The sequence below is a fragment of the Kogia breviceps genome, chromosome 12 (genome assembly GCF_026419965.1).
Source record: "Kogia breviceps isolate mKogBre1 chromosome 12, mKogBre1 haplotype 1, whole genome shotgun sequence".
In the NCBI taxonomy this organism is placed as follows: Eukaryota; Metazoa; Chordata; class Mammalia; order Artiodactyla; family Physeteridae; genus Kogia; species Kogia breviceps.
Genome location: NC_081321.1, coordinates 19,293,020 through 19,312,802, shown reverse-complemented (window position 1 = coordinate 19,312,802; position 19,783 = coordinate 19,293,020). Strand labels below are relative to the sequence as shown.

The 19,783-nt window shown below is 36.0% G+C and overlaps 1 protein-coding gene across 8 annotated transcripts in view; it reads left to right on the top strand.

The window, feature by feature from the left end:
* Nucleotides 1–19,783, top strand: part of DNAI7 (dynein axonemal intermediate chain 7) — a 70,511-nt gene that overhangs the window by 6,826 nt on the left and 43,902 nt on the right. For 5 of the 8 annotated variants that reach the window (XM_067008899.1, XM_067008902.1, XM_067008898.1 and 2 more), the window contains 6 exons: nt 5,636–5,727; nt 7,733–7,834; nt 8,900–9,037; nt 13,851–13,997; nt 17,180–17,283; nt 18,943–19,252. In XM_067008899.1, coding sequence (XP_066865000.1) covers nt 5,668–5,727; nt 7,733–7,834; nt 8,900–9,037; nt 13,851–13,997; nt 17,180–17,283; nt 18,943–19,252 — 861 coding nt within the window. In that variant the 5' untranslated portion in view covers nt 5,636–5,667. Of the gene's footprint in view, nt 1–3,256; nt 3,342–5,635; nt 5,728–7,732; nt 7,835–8,899; nt 9,038–13,850; nt 13,998–17,179; nt 17,284–18,942; nt 19,253–19,783 lie in introns of all 8 variants that reach the window. The other 3 variants (XM_067008903.1, XM_067008900.1, XM_067008904.1) reach the window with 1 other exon arrangement.

The following is a 19,783-nucleotide window of genomic DNA, read 5'->3' as shown; positions in this document are numbered from 1 at the left end:
TTTATGTATATTTTATGTCAGTAAGTAAGTAAATTACAATTGTATACATAAAGTATAATTGGATTTATGAAAACATTCAAAGGTAAGAAAACTATTGTTTAGGAATATATACATATGTAATAAAACTTTAAAGAAAAACAAGAAGGACGTTACAAATATCAGAGATTATCTCTAGGAGTGATTTTTTTGGTAAGCCAATATAATTTTTGGCATATGTTGCGGAAAGAATACAAAGAACTGCACGATACAGCTGTAACAAACCTATTCCCATCGGCTTTTTAATATAAACCAAATTTCTCATTTCTTATAGCTATAAAAATTGAAATAGAATCTGTCTGAATCCTTGTTTCATTCAGCAATAGCTAACATTTATCCTTGGATCATGAACTAACCAGGAAAATGAAAACACCCAACAATCTCATCAAAAGGCGCATATCTAGTAAAATTTTACTTTTTATGTTTTAATATTTACCTATCAAAATTTGTAATATAAAATGTTGCTTTGTTCAGTTGTGTACCGAAAATAATTATAAAATTAACTCAATGCAGAGCAAAATTTGTACTGCTTAGAAATTTAGAGTCAAGGAAATTAAAAATTTCATACATATTTTTATAACATAAATATGGTAGGAAGATCAACAAAAGTTGTTCAAGTGTATTACACTAGGATAAGGTTCTGTGGGAGAAGTGGAATGGAAATATGAATTCAAAGAGAAAAGGATTAAAATTTTTATTAAAGTAAAACTTGTTCATATATTTTTATTTGATATTGGCCGTCAGATCACTATAGTATGTATTGATAGATCCATTGGATATATTTTAAATAGTGATGGATATATTTAAAGGAGTGATGTAAAAGTTTTCTTTTATATATGATATACTAGAAAGTACAACATTTGAAGTTATTTAAACTTGTGGTGAAAAGTTTTCAATGTCAACTTAAAAACGTGTGAAGGGGGTACATAGCTTTTCAAAATCCTTTTAGGGACTATATGAACAAATAATTTTTAACGTTACTAATCAACTACATCTGAGGAGGAGAAACCAGAAAAGAAGTCTAAGAAGGAGGGAAGAAGCAAAATCAGATAGCACCAACCTGAAGGCCTAATGAAGAAAATATTTCAAGATGGAAGAAGAAAACTTCATCAAATGATGAGAACAGATGAGTAAAATGAGGGCTGAAAATTGGCCATTGTCATTGGAAACATGGCCATCTTAAGGTTCCATGACGAGAGGTTTCAATGGAGCAATAAAAATGAAAGCCTGATTAGAATGGGGCATGCAGAAAATGGGGACGTGAAAGCAATGGTCAACTCCTTTTAGGCAGTCTAATATAAAGCGTAACAGCATTGGAGCAAAGAGGAAGAAGGATGTGAAATCCAGGGAGGGAGAGATCTATGAATAACTAGAGGTGTTAATTACAGGACCCAAGTCTTATATAGGCAATAAGGGATAGGATCTAGTGTAAAAGTGGTGGATTCAGACTTAAATAGCAGAAGGTACATCCAGTTCATCCAGTGTAACAGGAAGGGAGACAAAGATAGAGGTAGATTAAAAGATCTTGTGTGTAACAGAGCGTATTCTTAAAAGTTTCTAGTGATGTAAGAGGTAAAGTCAACAGCTGAGAGAAGGAAAGAGGAGAGGATTTTGGAAGAGTGAAGAGAATGAAATAGCAATAGGAATACTGTATGGTGCTTAGAGCCTGTTTAAAATGTGTGCTCACAAATTCGAGCTCATGTATTTTTCTCTGGCAAGGTCGAGCTGCTCCTATTGCTAGCTTAGAATAAGTGGAGAGTTGGGTTTCACTGGAACTAGGAATTTTCCTAGTTCTGAGCTTCTCAGAGGGAGAGGAAAATAGGGGAGGCAGAGATATATAAATTAGTGATTATGTGATGAACTGTGAAATCTAACCAGGGTAAGGAACAAGTGACAGTATACGGGGGTTGATGAATGGTGAAAAAGTGATAGGGCTAATGGATTGGAGACTCCAATGGAGCATCCTGCAGTAGGTGAGCCAAAAAGAGCAGGTGGTCATCCAAGAGTGTGTGTATCCCTAGGATTAACCACTCAATTATTCCTAAATTTAGATAGTGCAATTCTCTTTCCATATTCTCCCTTAGGGAAAATGGAGGGGAGGCAGTCATCACCAAGATAGTTCTCAAATCTATATTCTGTAGCTCTGATCTCTTTGCTACATCTCAGTTCTTCAGTTTCAAATCCTGCAAGCATTGCCTGGATGCTCCACCAGCACTTCATACTAATTAAATTTCTCTAAACAGTTTCTCTTTCAAGTTTGCATCTTCTGGACTACTATTCTTCTTTTTTGATTCTTCTCTGTCTCCTTCCTCTCCATGACTCCAGTTTTAATCATTATCAAATAAGTTAGCTTATAAAGTATTTATTGGATCCATCCCCCATGTGCATTTCCATTGTCAATACCTTATTAATTATTGTTAATAGTAGCCAAAATGTATCATCTTTACAGTCATTTTTTCCCCTAACACCAGGTTTGTTTTCCAGATAATAGCCACAGACCTGGAAAACTTTTAGGGGGTTTCCAATTCTTTTAGCATAATATCCAATCTGTACAGCATAGGGTCCAACCTTCTTTTCCATTCTCATGTCCATCATTACCTCTTCTTGGGGTTTTCCTAGGGCCTATCCAGTGCTCTCCCAACTCCATATCTTATTCCTGCCTTTCTCTCTTCTTGGAGTATCTTCCTCCCATATCTGAATGTTAAAATCTTTTGGGCACAAACTTAAATACTAGATACTCTATAAAAATTTTACTTGATCCCAGCTGTTGAAAACAATTTGGCCTTACTCCAAATTTGCAAAATAACTCTATATCTGCTAGTCATAAAAATATCTTTAATTTTTATAGACATGTAGCAGTGTTAAAGGTATTTTTACATATATTTTATTTTAATCCTTACAAAAATGAAACGAGGTTTTATTTAGCACCACTTTAAAGATGTGAAAGCTGAGACTGAGAGAATTAAATTGTATATACTTGTCACTGTCACTCTTGCCTTTGAATAATTTATACATTAATTTTCCTACTTGTTTCCATACTTTGTCCTCAAGGCACTGAGCCAAGGCTTTGCACTTAATAGGCAGTCTTATTTGAATGAATAGAAGACTGGATTCATGAAAGTAAAAGTATTTTTCATAGTTGATAGTTGAGGGATATGTGTTTTTAAGTAATTTGAGTACATGTGAGTAACCTTTTTAAAAATTGTGGCCTTATATTAAGTCTGGCACTAAGAAAAAGAGAATCACCAAAGCTGACCGACTGAAGCAGCTACAAGAGGAGGAGGAGAAACGACAAAAGGAGGAAGGTATAAAACACACAGTGATAACTATTGTCATATGCAGGTAATACTAACAATAGGTTTGTATTTCTGTCATCCAGTCAATACTTTTTAAAAACAGTTTTCAAAATTTTTAATTTTTTGAATTTAATCTGTTTTATAATAGCTATTTACTATTTAAAGGGTACCCAGAAATTTCTGTTAGTACACGCCAATCATTTTCAGATATATCTTGAAGGAGAGTTGCCAGTTAAAATACCGGATGCCCAGTTAAATTTGAATTTCAGGTAAACAGTGGATAATTTGGGATAATTTGCCTCATGCAATGTTTAGGATATACTTGAACCAAAAAAGAGTCCATTGTTTATCTGAAATTCAGATTCATCTGAGCATCCTATATTTTTATTTGCTAAATATGGCAACCCTATCTTAATTAAATTAAGTGTAAGATGTTTATACTTATTGATTAAATTAAGGGCATTGGTACTGATTATGCAGTAAGAATTCTGAAACTCAAATTAAATATGGGGAATATATACTAGCAAGAAATACACAGAGCAGCCTAAGTTCTTATAGTTTAGTAAAATTTATTTGTCAAGTTTAAAGAGGACTTTCATTTGTTAAAGAATGTCAAGTAAAAATTAATGAAAATTTAGTCAGTTAAAATAATAAAAAGTGACTTTAAAAATCTGAATAGTTTATAAAAATAGAACTACCGTATGACCCAGCAATCCCACTACTGGACATATACCCTGAGAAAACCATAATTCAAAAAGAGTCATGTACCACAATGTTCATTGCAACAGTATTTACAGTAGCCAGGACATGGAAGCAACCTAAGTGTTCATTGACAGATGGATGGATAAAGATGTGGCACATATATACAATGGAATGTTACTCAGCCATAAAAAGAAATGAAATTGAGCTATTTGTAGTGAGGTGGATGGACCTAGAGTCTGTCATACAGAGTGAAGTAAGTCAGAAAGAGAAAACAAATACCATATGCTAACACATATATATGGAATCTAAAAAAAAAAATGGTTCTGATGAACCAAGGGGCAGGACAGGAATAAAGACACAGACGTAGAGAATGGACTTGAGGACACGGGTAGGGGGAAGGGTAAGCTGGGACGAAGTGAGAGAGTAATATTGACATATATACACTACCAAATGTAAAATAGATAGCTAGTGAGAAGCAGCTGCATAGTACAGGGAGATCAGCTCAGTGCTTTGTCATGACCTAGAGGCGTGGGATAGGGAGGGTGGGAGGGAGACACAAGAGGGAGGGGATATGAGGATCTACATATGCATATAGCTGATTCACTTTGTTATACAGCAGAAACTAACAACACTGTAAAGTAATTATACTCCAATAAAGATGTTAAAAAAATCTGAATATTTCAGATGGTTGTAGCTTGTAGCATGAGGAACATCTGTTGATTCAGATTCAGGTTTTAAATGTCTATTCTTAGCTTCCATGTTGATTTTTTAATGTATAATCATATAAATCTTTTTTAGGTGACTCATGATAATAATACAGTATCAGGATCTACATCTTGGGGAATGTTTTATTATATTGGGTTAAACTCATATTCTTCAACATATATTTCATATTTTGCTTTTTAATAGTGAGAGCAAGGGAAGATTAAGATAGTTACTTCTGATGATGTAGATGTCACAAGATTATGGAAATCTTCAGAAGGTTTTACCTCTTAATTACCCATGATAGATTTGTCGTTTTTCATTGATTAAAATCATTATTGGATTGCTATAAACTTTTTGGAAAAGAGAAATATCATTGTGGGCCAGAAATTTTGAGAGTCATGTTACTTTTTTTTTATTTTTTTATTTTTATTTATTTATTTTTGGCTGAGTTAGGTCTTTGTTGCTGTGCACAGGCTTTCCCTAGTTGCGGAGAGCGGGGGCTACTCTTCACGGCAGTGCGCAGGCTTTTCATTGCAGTGGCTTCTCTTGTTGCGGAGCACAGGCTCTAGGCACACAGGCTTCAGTAGTTGTGGCACGCGGGCTCAGTAGTTGTCGCTCATGGGCTTAGTTGCTCCGGGGCATGTGGAATCTTTCTGGACCAGGCAGGGCTTGAACCCGTGTCCCCTGTATTGGCAGGCGGATTCTTAACCACTGTGCCACCAGGGAAGTCCGAGAGTCATGTTACTTTTTTGAAAGAAATCTAGCAGTTTTATTTCTACCACACAGTAAAGATGGTGACTTCTATCAAATATTCCACCATTACTACATCTTAAATAATTGAATAACTTTAAGGGCTTAAAAACAGACTAAAAATTTCTTTTGTTTTTGTTCTTCAGAGGAAGCCCGTGTGAAATACGAAAAAGAAGAAATGGAAAGACTTGAAATACAACGAACTGAGAAAGAAAAATTGCGAAAACTTGAAGCAAAAGTAAGTAAACATTAATGCTATTATTACTGAAGACAAACTATGTGGCTATCAGATCTGTTTGGCCATTTAACGTCATTCTCTCCCATAGCTACCAGTAATATTTAGGCCTATGTGAACTGGTTTAATTCATTTTATCCTACCATAAAGGTATGGTGGGTAAATTATTACGCACATTTCACAGATCAGGAAATTGGGGAATAGAGAGATTAAGCAGCTAATAAATTTCAGAGCCAGGACTTAGACAGAAGTAGTCTTGCTTCAGAGCCCATGCTTGTAACCATTAAGTTATTATTCTCAATCTGTCATATAGATAATTAAATAGGGACCAAAAAATGTTCAAATTCTACCTCTCCTTTTAAAATTTCACTTCTCTTTTTCACCAGAATTTTTCATTATTGGATTAGTAGTTCTGTGATATTTTAATCTCAGGACAAAACCTCATTACTGTTAAAAAGTGGAGATCCCCAAGGAGTTTTTGTTTATGTTTATCAATATTTACTATATTAGAAATTAAAACAGAAACTTTAAAACATCTATTATATTAATAGAGATTAAACATTGTTAAACATAGACATGAATAAAAAGTAAATACATTAACATATTTAAAAAACAATTACAGTATATATATGTTTATTGAAGTATAATTGACATTTAAAATTATATTGGGTTTAGGTGTACAAAATAATGATTCGATAGTTGTATATATTGTGAAATGATCCCACAATAAGTCTAGTTAACATCCATCACCACACTTATATATATACTTTTTAATTAGGAAAATAAGTGGCATTGTTTATATTTTTAAAATCTCTTTAATCTCTGATTTAACAGAAGACAACTGGATCTCATACCTACTTCCTCATTCCATCTGTTACAATGTGTTGTTTTGACTGAAGTATGTGAAGAAAATCTGGCCTCACACAGATAGGTAGTTGGAAAAAGGAGGAATGTTGTAACAGCCTTTCAGATAATTGTGGATATTCTTCTTTGATACTATACTGAAACTAGATAGGTGGTAGCACCTTAATGTGGAATCTGAAACCAAATCAATGAACTTTACATACTCTATTATACTAAACCCTTGATCTGTTCTTACACTTTGAGTAGATCTTGTATCCACGCATGATTTTGCAACATCATGCATTGATTGCTTCGAAAAAATTGGTTCACTAAATTGCTTCCAAATGTTGACACATTTTTATCATTCATTATCCAAAAAAAAAAAAAAAAATCACATATATTAGTATCATCTCCAGTCAAATCAGAAAAGTTTTTAAGGATTGGGAAACTTGTCAGGCGCCCTAGTGGTTGATATAGGTTTTCTAAAATTCAAATTTTTATTTGAAAGCTTGAATTTTATCACTGGCAACAAATACTTTGAGTTGTTTCCTGAAAGTGACATGCTCAATTCATTCATTTTTGACAGAATGTCTGCCAGAATACTCAAATAGTTGCACAAATGTTTATTTCTGAAGATAGCATTGTTCTTTGTTATGTAGCAGAAGTGCTCTATGCATACTTCCCATTTTATCACACAGAATATTAAAAAGACATATACTTAAGGTTTGACATCTAATAAAATTAATAAATTTCACTTCTTCATCAGGTCATTCTTATGTGATACTGACTTCTATCACCCCTCTCCCCCAAAGAATATGACCACTAGTGTAGCTTATGCCTTGATTTGTGCTAAGGCGCCAGCAGTTTTACACCATCTTGCAAATGTGTACACTGCAAAAAAAGCAAATAAAGTCTTAGTATTATTATTAAAATAGATTTGACCTCACAGACCCTGAAAAAGTTTGGGGGACCCACCAGGAGTCTGCAGATCATACTTCGCGCACCACTGTTTCAGATGAAAACTTTTGGAAATATCAGTTACATTTAAACTGATTGTGGTATGCATCTTGAAATTAAATACTTGTCAAGTAAATTTTAGGCGCTACTTATGAAACACAAAGCTGAAATTAAAGTAGAGATCAATCTATCTATCCCCATGAAACAGGATCTAGAAAGAAGAAATGAAGAGCTTGAAGAACTTTATTTATTAGAGGCATGTTTTCCTGAAGCAGAGAAATTGAAACGAGACAGTAGATTGCTTTCTCAGGTAAGACTGATTTTATTTATTTAGCTAATACTTTTGTACCACAAGAGGGAGTTATAATCCAATATTTGTTTAAATAACAAGAAACTTTAAATTTGTCTATAAAAAAATCTCTCATCTGACAAATCTCTCTTATATTGCTTGTAGCAAAGTAAATTCATATAGCTCTGTAGAAATCTATTTGTCAGTAATAAGATCCTTGAAATTTTTATACCCTTTTACTCTGATTTAATTTGGGGGAATCTATACTGAGGAAAATATCCTAAATTAAAATATTAAAAGTTTGAGCTTAAGGCAATCTAGTGTTGCTCAAAACAGCATAACTTTGGAAACAATGTAGATGATTATCAGGATAAAAAGGAAAAACTGTAACAATATGGCAAAAGATTATAGTATAATTTAAAGCAAAAAAATTCTAAGTACAATATGATTACAAATGTAGAATTTGCATAGACTACAAAATGAATGGAAGGACTAATACTAAAATGACAGTGGCAGTTAACAATTAGTAGTCATTTGAGAAGTAGAAATTAGCTCATGTGTTGGCTTTTGTACATACAGGAGCTATATGATTAGAAAGGAAAGCAAAATAAAATCAACTCATAAATACTTTTTTAAAAATAAAAATATATGGGCTTCCCTGGTGGCGCAGTGGTTGAGAGTCCGCCTGATGATGCAGGGGACACGGGTTCATGCCCCTGTCCGGGAAGATCCCACATGCCGCGGAGCGGCTGGGCCCGTGAGCAATGGCCGCTGAGCCTGCGCGTCCAGAGCCTGTGCTCCGCAAAGGGAGAGGCCACAACAGTGAGAGGCCCGGGTACTGCAAAAATAAATAAATAAATAAAAATATGACAATAAATAGAATTTCTATTTATTTGAAATATTGAGGCTTTTAAATTATTTTGATGAAGAGGAATTTGGTTATTTTACAGATATCTCAAGTAACTAAAGTCATAATACGTTTTCTCCCTAATATGGAAAACAAGGTTATAAGCTTCAAAAAAGAAGTAATTTAATCTTTGGTTGAATTTTCATCAGCGTGAACCTTCAAACATTTTTATTCCACAGTGGAAACACTACATTCAATGTGATGGAAGTCCTGATCCTTCAATTTCCCAAGAAATTAATACTTTTATTAGCTTGTGGAAAGAGGAACCCAATGAGACTTTTGAGGCAGTGACTGCAAAGAGTAAACTAGTGCTAAATGTAAGTATTTAAGTACTATTCTGTAATTTTAAATTATGTAAATTACAATTGTCTGATATTGACTCTAAAAATAGAAATAAATAAAGTATTTTTCAGTTAATAACACTACTGCTTGCTTGGCTGTGGAAAACCATATTTGCTCATCTTTTTGTTTTCTTTTTTATTTTTGCCACTCCTAAAAACCTCTTGCCACCTTAGGTAAGATCAGCCTAACATAAATTTGAAATAGTAACTGTATGTATATCTAATTCAATAAAAAATCAAGTTGCATGCATTTATGTAGATAACTCAAGTGCAAAAATGTATGATTTTATCCTCAGCCATAATTGTGCACTATTCAGTGATTCACTACACATGTTTTTTTTAATGTTAACTATGAGCCAGGTACCTCTTTTAAGCACTGGAAGTACAAAGATGAATAAGAATATCCTACCTTCTGTTTCTGCAAATAGGATGGATAGGCTAACCTGAGGAGCTACCACATTACAAATGCACTTAAAAATACTAGGGAAAAAAACTTAACGACATTTAAATCCATTTCCTAGCTCAAAAGAAGGCAAAGGAGAATCTTGGAGGCCGTAAAACAATTCAGAAAAGTGGGCAAGTCTCAGAGTCAGTGGCCTCCCAGAGAGTGTCTATTTTGTTAACCCCTGGTGGCTTAGCACTGGTTTAAAGGGCAATCAGGAGGCAAAGCCTAGGGTACAAGGAAGGTAGCAAGTTGGATCAGAGACACTTTTATGGCTGGGAGCCTCAAAAAGGTAATGTGGATAAATAGGGGAGAACCTACTTTGCAAAGGGAGATGATAAGAGCTTGATGGGCTCACGTTTAGCTTAGTGAAGGGAAAACAAAAATGTCTGTACTGAGAATTCTTAATAATGAGTGAGTCAGGAGTTAGATTGAAGAATTTATCAGGATACAGCACAGAGAGATAAAGAGATGAAAAATATCAAAGAGTAGTTAACAGACATGTGTGGTGGAGCAAAAAGGACTAAATATATATTGACAAGGAGTACCAGAAGGAGACGGAGAGACATAGAAGAATGAGGGAGAGACAATATTCAAAGAGATAGTGGCTGACAATTTTCCAGAATCCTCAGAAACCCAACAAATCCCAAGTTAGGATACAAAGAAGGAAATCCACACTTAGACACACCTACATCATATTAGAAACTAGAAGGAATTCACTCCTCTTGGTCCTTTTATCCTCTAATGCTTTTTGTTTCCATTTCTGCCATGTTGTGCTTCTTGTCACTGTGGTTTACTTATCCTCCATGTTGATATAAAGTGGAATAACTCCAGACTGTTAAGGTCATAACATGCTCGCCTAATTTAATCTGGAAAACAAGTTTATGAGGTTCATTTTACGTATGAAGAAACGGGTTGTGACTTGCTTACAGTCCCCTATGAGACCTTAGTTGGGCATTACTCTGACTTTCCAAAGATTCCAAAGAGCCTCCCATGAAGTGTTTGGATGTTAATGGATTCATCTTACAGTATTCTTGCCATTGCATATTATCTCTCCCAGGGAGGCTGCCATAGCGTGATGCTGGTCCAGGAATCTGCTTCTCTTTGATTAGCAGGAAGGCAGCAGGAAGTAGTACTAAAGTTCACCAGTGATGAGCTGGATGTGACACCTTCCTGTTATGAATGTGGGATACAGAAGCAGAAGTAATTAATAGTAGGGAAGATGAGTTAAGGATAAGTGAAACAGAACAGGAGATAGATGAGGAGAGTAATCAATAATAATAGGAAACTAAAGCAGGAAGCCACAAGAAGAACAGAAAGAATTGGGTAGCAGTGATCACATGGTAAACACCAAGTTCCAAATTATCACATTTATTTATTTGACAAACTCTTATATAATATTTACTATGCCAGGCTTTCTCAGCCTGGTTCAGTTTATTCATGCTGTTGCTGAATTCCCCCAATAATCCTGTGAGGTATGCACCGTTATCCCCATTTTACAAACAAAGAAGGCGAGGCACAGAGTTGTTAAATAACTTGCCCCAAATCACACCACTGGTAAGAGGTGGCAAGGATGGAAGCCCAGCTTTCTGGCTTGAGCCCATTACTACCCAGCTATCTCTCTTAATTTAGAAATTTTCTGTATGTTACCTATGTCAGTGTTCAAAATTAAATTCTGCTATTTATTAGTTGTTCCTTGATCATGCTGTACCTTAATTTCTCCCAACACTCTAAATATCTCTCCACTTTCTTCCTGCTTGTGTGATTTCTAAGAAGTTGGATATAATTCTTAACTTTGTTCCTCTAAAGGTAAGGTGTTTTTTTCCCTTTGGCTGCTGTCAGGAGTTTTTCTTTTTTTTTTTTTTTTTTTTTTTGCGGTACGCGGGCCTCTCACTGCTGTGGCCTCTCCCGTTGCGGAGCACAGGCTCCGGACGCGCAGGCCCAGCGGCCATGGCTCACGGGCTTAGTTGCTCCGCGGCATGTGGGATCCTCCGAGACCGGGGCACGAACCCGTGACCCCTGCATCGGCAGGCGGATTCTCAACCACTGCGCCACCAGGGAAGCCCCAGGAGTTTTTCTTTATCTTTGATTTTCTGTATTTTGAAAATGGTATGCTTAAATAGGTGTGTTTTGTTGGGAATTTATCTTGCTTGGTGTTCTCTGAGCTTCCTGGATCTGTGGTTTGGTGTCAGACATTAGTCTGGGGGAAATTCTCAGTCATTATTATTTCAAATATTTCTTCTGTTCCTTTGTCTTTCTTTTCCTTCTGGTATTTCCATTATGTGTGTGCTTCCTTTTTTTTGTAGTTGTCCCAAGGTCTTTGGATATTCTGTTCTATTTTTTTAAGTCCTTGTTCTCTTTGCTTTTTGGTCTTTTGAGAATTCTATTGATAACTCCTCTTGCTCAGAGATTCCTTCCTCAGCTGTGTCCAGTTAAGGAGTAAGTTTCAAAGGCATTCTTCATTTCTGTTGCAGTGTTTACGATCTCTAGCATTTCTTTTTGGTTCTTTCTTAGGATTTCCATCTCTCTGCTTTACATCACCCATCTGTTTTTGCATGCTGACTACTTTATCCATTAGAGCCCTTAGCATATTAAAAACAGGTGTTTTAAATTCCTGGTTTGATCATTACAATATCCTGCCATGTCTGGTTCTGATGTTTGCTCTGTCTCTTCAAATTGTGGTTTTTACCTTTTGGTATGCCTTGTAATTTTTTCTTGATAGCCAGACATGATGTACTGGGTAAAAAGAACTGTAAATAAGCCTTAAGTAATGTGGTGGTGAGGTAGGTTGGGGGAGGGGAAGAGTTCTGTAGTCTTGTGATTAGGTCTCAGTCTTTAAGTAAGCCTATGCCTCTGGACGGTGAACTTCACAAGCATTTTTAATTTTTCTTATGCCCTCTTAGGTGAGAGGGAATGGCTAGAGCCAGCTGGAGTTGGGTATTTCCTTTCCCCCAGGTGAGTTAGGCTCTGATAAAATTCCAGCGGGTTAGGCTCTAGTTAATTAATTTCCCCTGAGATCAAGCCTTGTTAAGAACAGAGTGCTCTGTCCTATTTCAAAATGCTTCCTTTCCCCCTCCTCCTGCCAGAAGCAGGAGGGAATTTCTTTCCCACATATTTATCGTGGGGACCTGGTTGAACTACTACAGGTAAATCTCACAATACTATGGGCTCTCACCTCCCATGACTTCATCCTCTGGGAAGTTTTTTTTTTTTAATTTATTTTTATTTTTATTTATTTTTGGCTGTGTTGGGTCTTTGTTGCTGTGCACGGGCTTTCTCTAGTTGCACCGAGCAGGGGCTACTCTTCGTTGTGGCGCACAGGCTTCTCATTGCAGTGGCTTCTCTTGTTGCAGAGCTCTAGGCACATGGGCTTCAGCAGTTGTGGCATGCAGGCTCAGTAGTTGTGGCATGCGGGCTCAGTAGTTGTGGCACATGGGCTTAGTTGCTCTGTGGCATGTGGGATCTTCCCGGACCAGGGCTCAAACCCATGTTCTGTGCATTGGCAGGTGGATTCTTACACTGCACCACTAGGGAAGCCCCGCCCCTGGGGGTTTTTAACTCCCAGAGTTGTCCACCCTGAGTTCCCAGCAATTCATCGTTTACAGTTCAGGTTTACAGACCTGGCACTGGTTCCTGCAGTGGTTTCTGCTCCTGACACTCTGCTCTGATAAACCGACTCCCTGTATTCACCTGTAGGTCTCTCTAATCCTGGGGACAGGAATTTGCTCTGTGTCCTCCCCTCTTTTATGGATCAAAGAATAGTGGTTGGTTTTTCAGTCTGTTCAGCTTTTCACTTGTTAGGATTGAGTGGCATCTTCCAAGCTCCTTACTGGTGGAACCAGGTTGCCTCAGTTTCCTCCTCTATGATATAGGCACAATAAACAGCACCTACCTTATAGAGTTATGATGAGGATGAAATGGATTAAAACATATAAAGCATTTAGAACAGTTCCTGGCAAATAGTAAGCATTCAGTAAATGTTAGTAATTCTCCTCCTCCTCTTCCTCTTTCTCCTCACTCTCCTCCTCCTCATCATATTGTTATTGTTTCTATTGTTCCACAGTCTTAAGTAGTGACAAGCTGTGCCTCCTCTATCAGCTCGCTAATGACAGCTCTGTTACACATAGTATAGAATTCTTGTAGTGGAGTTTTGGGAGGAAATATTTTATTTTTCCAGGATCTTAAATAATAGAATAAATACAGGAAAGTATTTTTATATGTTTTACTGGTGATGTGTTCCTCAATTCAAAAGTGATAAAATGTCCCCCATTTCACTTTTTCTTTGTGTGTCAGATTACTTTAATCGTAAATTTTTACTTTATATTTTTACTATACTTTTACTTATAGTTAATTGAGAAATTGAAGTTAATTTTATTGGAAACTCCATCATATGATTTGCAAGAGAAAAATATAATACAGTACCAAGGATCAATTCTAGAACTGCAGGAGCTCCTTCATCTTAAGTTTAACATAGCCACAGAAATACTTCTCAGAGTAAGTGTGATATTTTGCTTTATATGTTTTTATTGACTTTTGTAAGAGTTAAGATTTTGTATTATATAATTTTTAAAGTCCAGTGTCCTTTATTTTTATGAACATTTAAAAGGTTATGGAAAAGTCAGTAGAACAATTTAAGGCACATGTATTTATCCAGATTTAACAACTGTGAATATTTTATTTTTAAAGAAATGAAACATTATCAGTATAGCTAAAGTCTAGATTTTTTTTCTTATACTTGCTAAAGGTTACCAGGACCATTCTGAAAATAAATTGACAAAACCTTGTATGTTAGCTATACACTCTAGACAAATCAGTTGACACAAGATTACAATTACTGGTAGTCACTCTATTTTTCCGAAATGTCTTAGCACTAATGATAATATTCAAATAATCATAGAGCCATTGTTATACCTAAGAAAATTAATAATAATTCCATAATGTATTCCAATATCCAGTCCATATTTAAATTTTCCCTAATATTCCATGAATATCTTCTATAGCTGTTTTTGTTTTGTTTTGTTTTTTAAATCAGAAAACAATGTAAGGTCACACCTTGATTTTGGCTGTTTTCTCTCTTGGTTTCTTTTGGTCTAGAACACAATCACCATTATAGGCTTGGTAGAATATGTTCTAATTATAAAAACTGTAAAGAAGGCTTATTGTTAAGTTTATTCTTGGCAGTAAATTCATATTATAATTTTGCAGCTATTTTAACTATATTGTAAGAAAAAGCCAGTAAGGAAATGTATTATAATTATTAGTAATCAAGATTTTTATTCTAAGAGAAAAAAGATATATAGAAGAAAAGAAGATTAGGAAAAAATACCGTAATGTTAAATTTGTAATGGAGGTATCAGTATGAAACAGATTTCTTTTTATTCCATAAAAAGGAACCAGGTCTAATTGTGGTAAATGGCTGATTTGAGTTTGGGGCAGGGAAAGTGAAAGATAAGGTTGTTATTGAAAGATGAGTTTGAGTTATCTTGAGCTAGAAAACAAGTAAATACTCAAAGACTAATGGAGTCGTAGCCAAAGAGACAGAATTATCTTAAAGAAGCTCCCACTGGTCAAGTTGGGGATAATTTGAATATCAGAAAGAATAATGACTATAATTGATTATAGCAGGCGTCCCCAACCCTGGGGTCAAGGACCAGTACTGGTCCGAGGCCTGTTAGGAACGGGGCCGCACAGCAGGAGGTGAGTGGTGTGTGAGCGAGCGAAGCTTCATCTGCTGCTCCCCGTTGCTTCCCATCGCTCACATTACCGCCTGAACCATTCCCCACCACCACCCCAGTCCGTGGAGAAATTGTCTTCCACGAAACTGGTCCCTGGTGCCAACAAGGTTGGGAACCTCTGGATTCTAGAACCTTGAATAAAATAAAAATTCATGAGTCTATAGTGATATTCCAAAATGGAAAGGGGGAAAGTGGAGTAGCGGGTAGAGAGAACAGTTCTTTACAGAAGAATACCACCTGATGAATGTGGAAGGAATGATCAGTAAGATAATAACCATTTTTCAATCCCCAGTGTAATAATTGATAAGGATCATCAATGGCTACCTCAATAAGTAGGAGAAAAGTTTAGGAACACATTATTCTCATAGTGCCAAAGTATTAGACCACAGATTACTTACTGACTAGGATAAATGTACTTTGCAAGGGGAGATGGGGTAGTCACCACATTAATTAAGTGATCACGTCCACATTATTAACAGTAGGACATCATATGCCTCCTGATAGGATGCAATGTGAGGAACACAACATTACCTATTGTGCCTTCTTGCCAAAAATTGTTCATCTAATCTGATTAAACTTACCTAGACCTAACTTCTGGTGAACAAAAAATAAAGGGAATAGAGGAGCAAGTTAAACCATGAGGAAACAGCTAGATAAATTCACAATGTGGAACAGTTCTTCAAGGCAACTATCCTGGACACTTCAAAAAGTTAATGTCACAGAAAAAAAAAAAGGGTGGGAGAACAATCACTTTTATTTCTTTTTTTTTTTTTCTTTTCTTTTTTTTTTCTTTTTTGGCCACACTGGCACAGCTTTCAGGATCTTAATTCCCCCACCAGAGATCGAACCTGTGCCTCGTGAAATGGAAGTATAGAGTCCTAACCACTGGACCACCAGGGAATTCCCAGAACAATCACTTAAAAAAAAAAAAGCAATAAATTCAACTCCCAGTACATTTAAATTTTTATATTATAGGAACCAAATACATATTGACTTATTTAAGCCCTTTGAAAGAGCTAATATCTTAAGCAATAGGCATCAAGCTATGTTAGTCTTTATAAAAGAATTCTTAAGAGCATCCTTAAATTGTGTGTTTAATGTTGATTATCAAGTATTGGACTAGTAAAACACATGACTCATCTGGATATTTTGTTTTCCAAACTTGGTATGTTCAGAAATAGGCTAACTTTTGCAGTAGCATAATCTACATTTTAATAAGGTAAGGATAAAGAACCATGCATATAGTTAAAATGAAAAGTCACAATAATGTTAAAATTGAAAAGGGTAACCTAAGAGTAATCCACAAGTGCTACCTGGGAATACAGGAGCAACTTCAATCCTTAGACACCGTAAGAGAAACTGAGTAGAAAATGGGGAGCACATTTAATTGAGTAAATATGTTTTTATTGTTTAGAGAATTTTTAAAAACAATTCTTTGTTATTTTGATTGAACCTTATTTTTACCCAAATTACTCTTTTATTTTTATTTTTTCAAGGTTTCTTTTTTTATTATTATTTACTTTTTGGCTGCGTTGGGTCTTCGTTGCTGTGCGTGGACTTTTTCTAGTTGCAGCGAGCGGGGGCTACTCTTTGTTGTGGTGCGTGGGCTTCTCATTGCAGTAGATTCTCTTGTTGCGGAGCATGGGCTCTAGGTGCACGGGCTTCAGTAGTTGTGAGTCACGGGCTCTAGAGTGCAGGCTCAGTAGTTGTGGCTCACAGGCTTAGTTGCTCCTCGGCATGTGGGATCTTCCCAGAACAGGGATCGAACCCGTGTCCCCTGCATTGGCAGGTGGTTTCTTAACCATTGCGCCACCAGGGAGGTCCCCAAATGACTCTTTTAATATTGAAGGGAATCCAACACCAAAGTGATGAAGTGACTTGTCTAAATTGCATAATTTATGAGGCCTCTAATCTTAATAATGTTTTCTTTTTCTCTTACAGCAAGCTAGTACTTTAGCAGATCTGGACAGTGGAAACATGGAAAAAGTCATTCGAGATGAAAATGTTACTCTATATGTATGGGCAAACCTCAAGAAGAATCCAAGGTATTCCCATGGGTGATACTGTAGGTCTGAAGACATTATAGTCACATGACCAGGCAGATGCCTGTTGCATTACAACACGGCATACTTATAAAAACCCATGTTAGAAAGTCAGCCAACTGGGGTTTGACTCAGAGACCTGCCATTTATCTTAGACTAGTTACTTAGCCTTGTTATGCCTCAGTATATCAACAGTAAAATGATGATTATATCCCTTAACTTAATAGGATTGGGCTGAGGATTAAATGTTAACACATGTAAAGGGCATACATAGCGTGGTGTCTAGCACAAATATACACTGAGTAAATATCAGGGTCTTCCTCTTCTTTTCACCCACTTAACCTCCCTCTCCACCAAAAAGTAGAAGTAGTAGGTGCTTTCTACATGGCAATCTGAAACTTTTAAAAAATTTAACTTTTGTGAACTGTTAATACTTTCAAAAAAGAATACTTTTCATATTTATTATTTTTTAGATAATTTAAGTGATGTTTCCCCGATTATTTTCAACAAAGTAATATCATTCTGAGGAATGATAGAGATAATGATCAATTCATGATCACTTGGTTGCTGCTTTATCTCAAACATTTCAAAATAATTGAGTTAGTATGGCAGCAAGTTTTAGGAAAAAATGATCTGAATAAAAGTTAGGAGGCCTAGGTTCTGGTCCCAACTCTGAAAAGACTAGTCCTATGACAGTGGAAAGTATTGGACTTTATTTCTGATATTTAGTAAAAGTAAGGAACAAAGTATTTTCCAAGTTACATTTGCTACAAAATACTCTGTGGTTTAAATCAGAGTCAGTATATTAATATAACCTTTTTCACTGTAAAATATGCTATATCCAGAGGATGAAGGAAATTAATCTGTATAATTTTAAAAGAAGAATAGTAAAATGAATATCCCTGTATTAACTACCCAGGCTTAAGAAAAGAATTAGATGGTATCTTTTACTAAGATAAGGAATAGTGGAAGCAGAACAAGTTTTGTTTTACTTTGATGGTGATGGTGAGAGAGCAGGGTGTGGTCAGTATGATGAGCTCAGTGTCGGACTTGTTGAGTTTGAAGTACCTATGACATATCAAAGGGCAACTGTCTGAAAGCATTGAGAGAAATCTGATATTTTGCAGAGTCATACAGATTGATAGTTTAACTTTTGGGGAGTCATAGACTCTTATGAACTTTATTACATATGCTCACATTTATGTAAGGGCATCTTTGGACCTTTTAAAGTTCATTCAGGGATGCTTCTTCCCCTAGGAAACATAGAACTCATGTTAAACACTCCTGATGATATAAATAATAATTGAAGTCATAGAAATAATAATATCCAGAGAGTATGTAGAGGGAGAAGAAAGAAGGGCTTGGGATGGAGAGTCAAGTAACATCAACGTTTAAGGGATGCTTAGGAAGGAGACCATACAAAGGAAACAGAGAAGGAGCTGCCAGAGATGGAGGAGAAGAGTATGGAGTCATGGATCTCAAGAGAGAGTTTTGAGAAGGTAACATCAGCAACTGGCTCCAAATGCTGCAAAGAAAGCAAGTATGGGTCAGGACTCAAAACTGTGGCAAAATTAAAGTGGAGAGAAATACTGCTTAGGTATAAGTTTACAACAGACATAGAATTTTCTAGAGCCTCATCCTTTTTGTTAAATTAATTAACAGGTACAGAAGTATCAGATTCTCTGAGACACAAATTGGATTTGAAATTCCAAGGATATTAGCAACATCTGACATTGCTCTACGACTCCTGCATACTCACTATGATCATGTCACGCCATTAGGCCCTGTTCCAACAGCATCACAAGAACACACTTCCACGGTAACTTACTTTGGCAAAGACGAAGTTAAGAGTGTAGAAGCAGCAGTCAGCAAACATCTCCAAGAAGAGTATAAAGAACAAGAAAATGAGTCTAACTCAGTTCATGAGGAAGAAACAAAAGTTGAGGAACAAGGTGGTATTGAAGGACAAACGGTAGGACACTTATTTTTTTTAAATAAGAATTTAATTGCTTTTTTTTTAATTTTAATTTTTTTGGCTGTGCCGTGCAGCATGTGGGATCTTAGTTCCCCAACCAGAGATCAAATCTGTGCCCCCTGCAGTGGAAGCATGGAGTCCTAACCACTGTACCGCCAGGGAATTCCCTAAGACACTTTAAATGTACATTTTTTCTTCATGTAACAGGTGTTATAGATTCCCTTGATGCATTCTCAAGATTTTTTCCTAAACAACTAGAAACTGAAAGCTACTTTCTTGCCAATGGCTCAGTTTTGTGTGTGTGTGTGTGTGTGTGTGTGTGTGTGTGTGTGTGTGTGTGTGTTTCTTGCCTTCTATTCATAGTCACTATTCATAGTTGAGCCTGTTGGCTTACACATCCTAAAGTTGAGGACAGGAATTGCTAATTTTTATTTTAGGTTCACTCCCGAAAAGCTTTGAAGCAATTTAATTTGTGCGTATTTATTATATTTCAAACTCACTTAAGGGAACTTGTGATAAATACTTTCA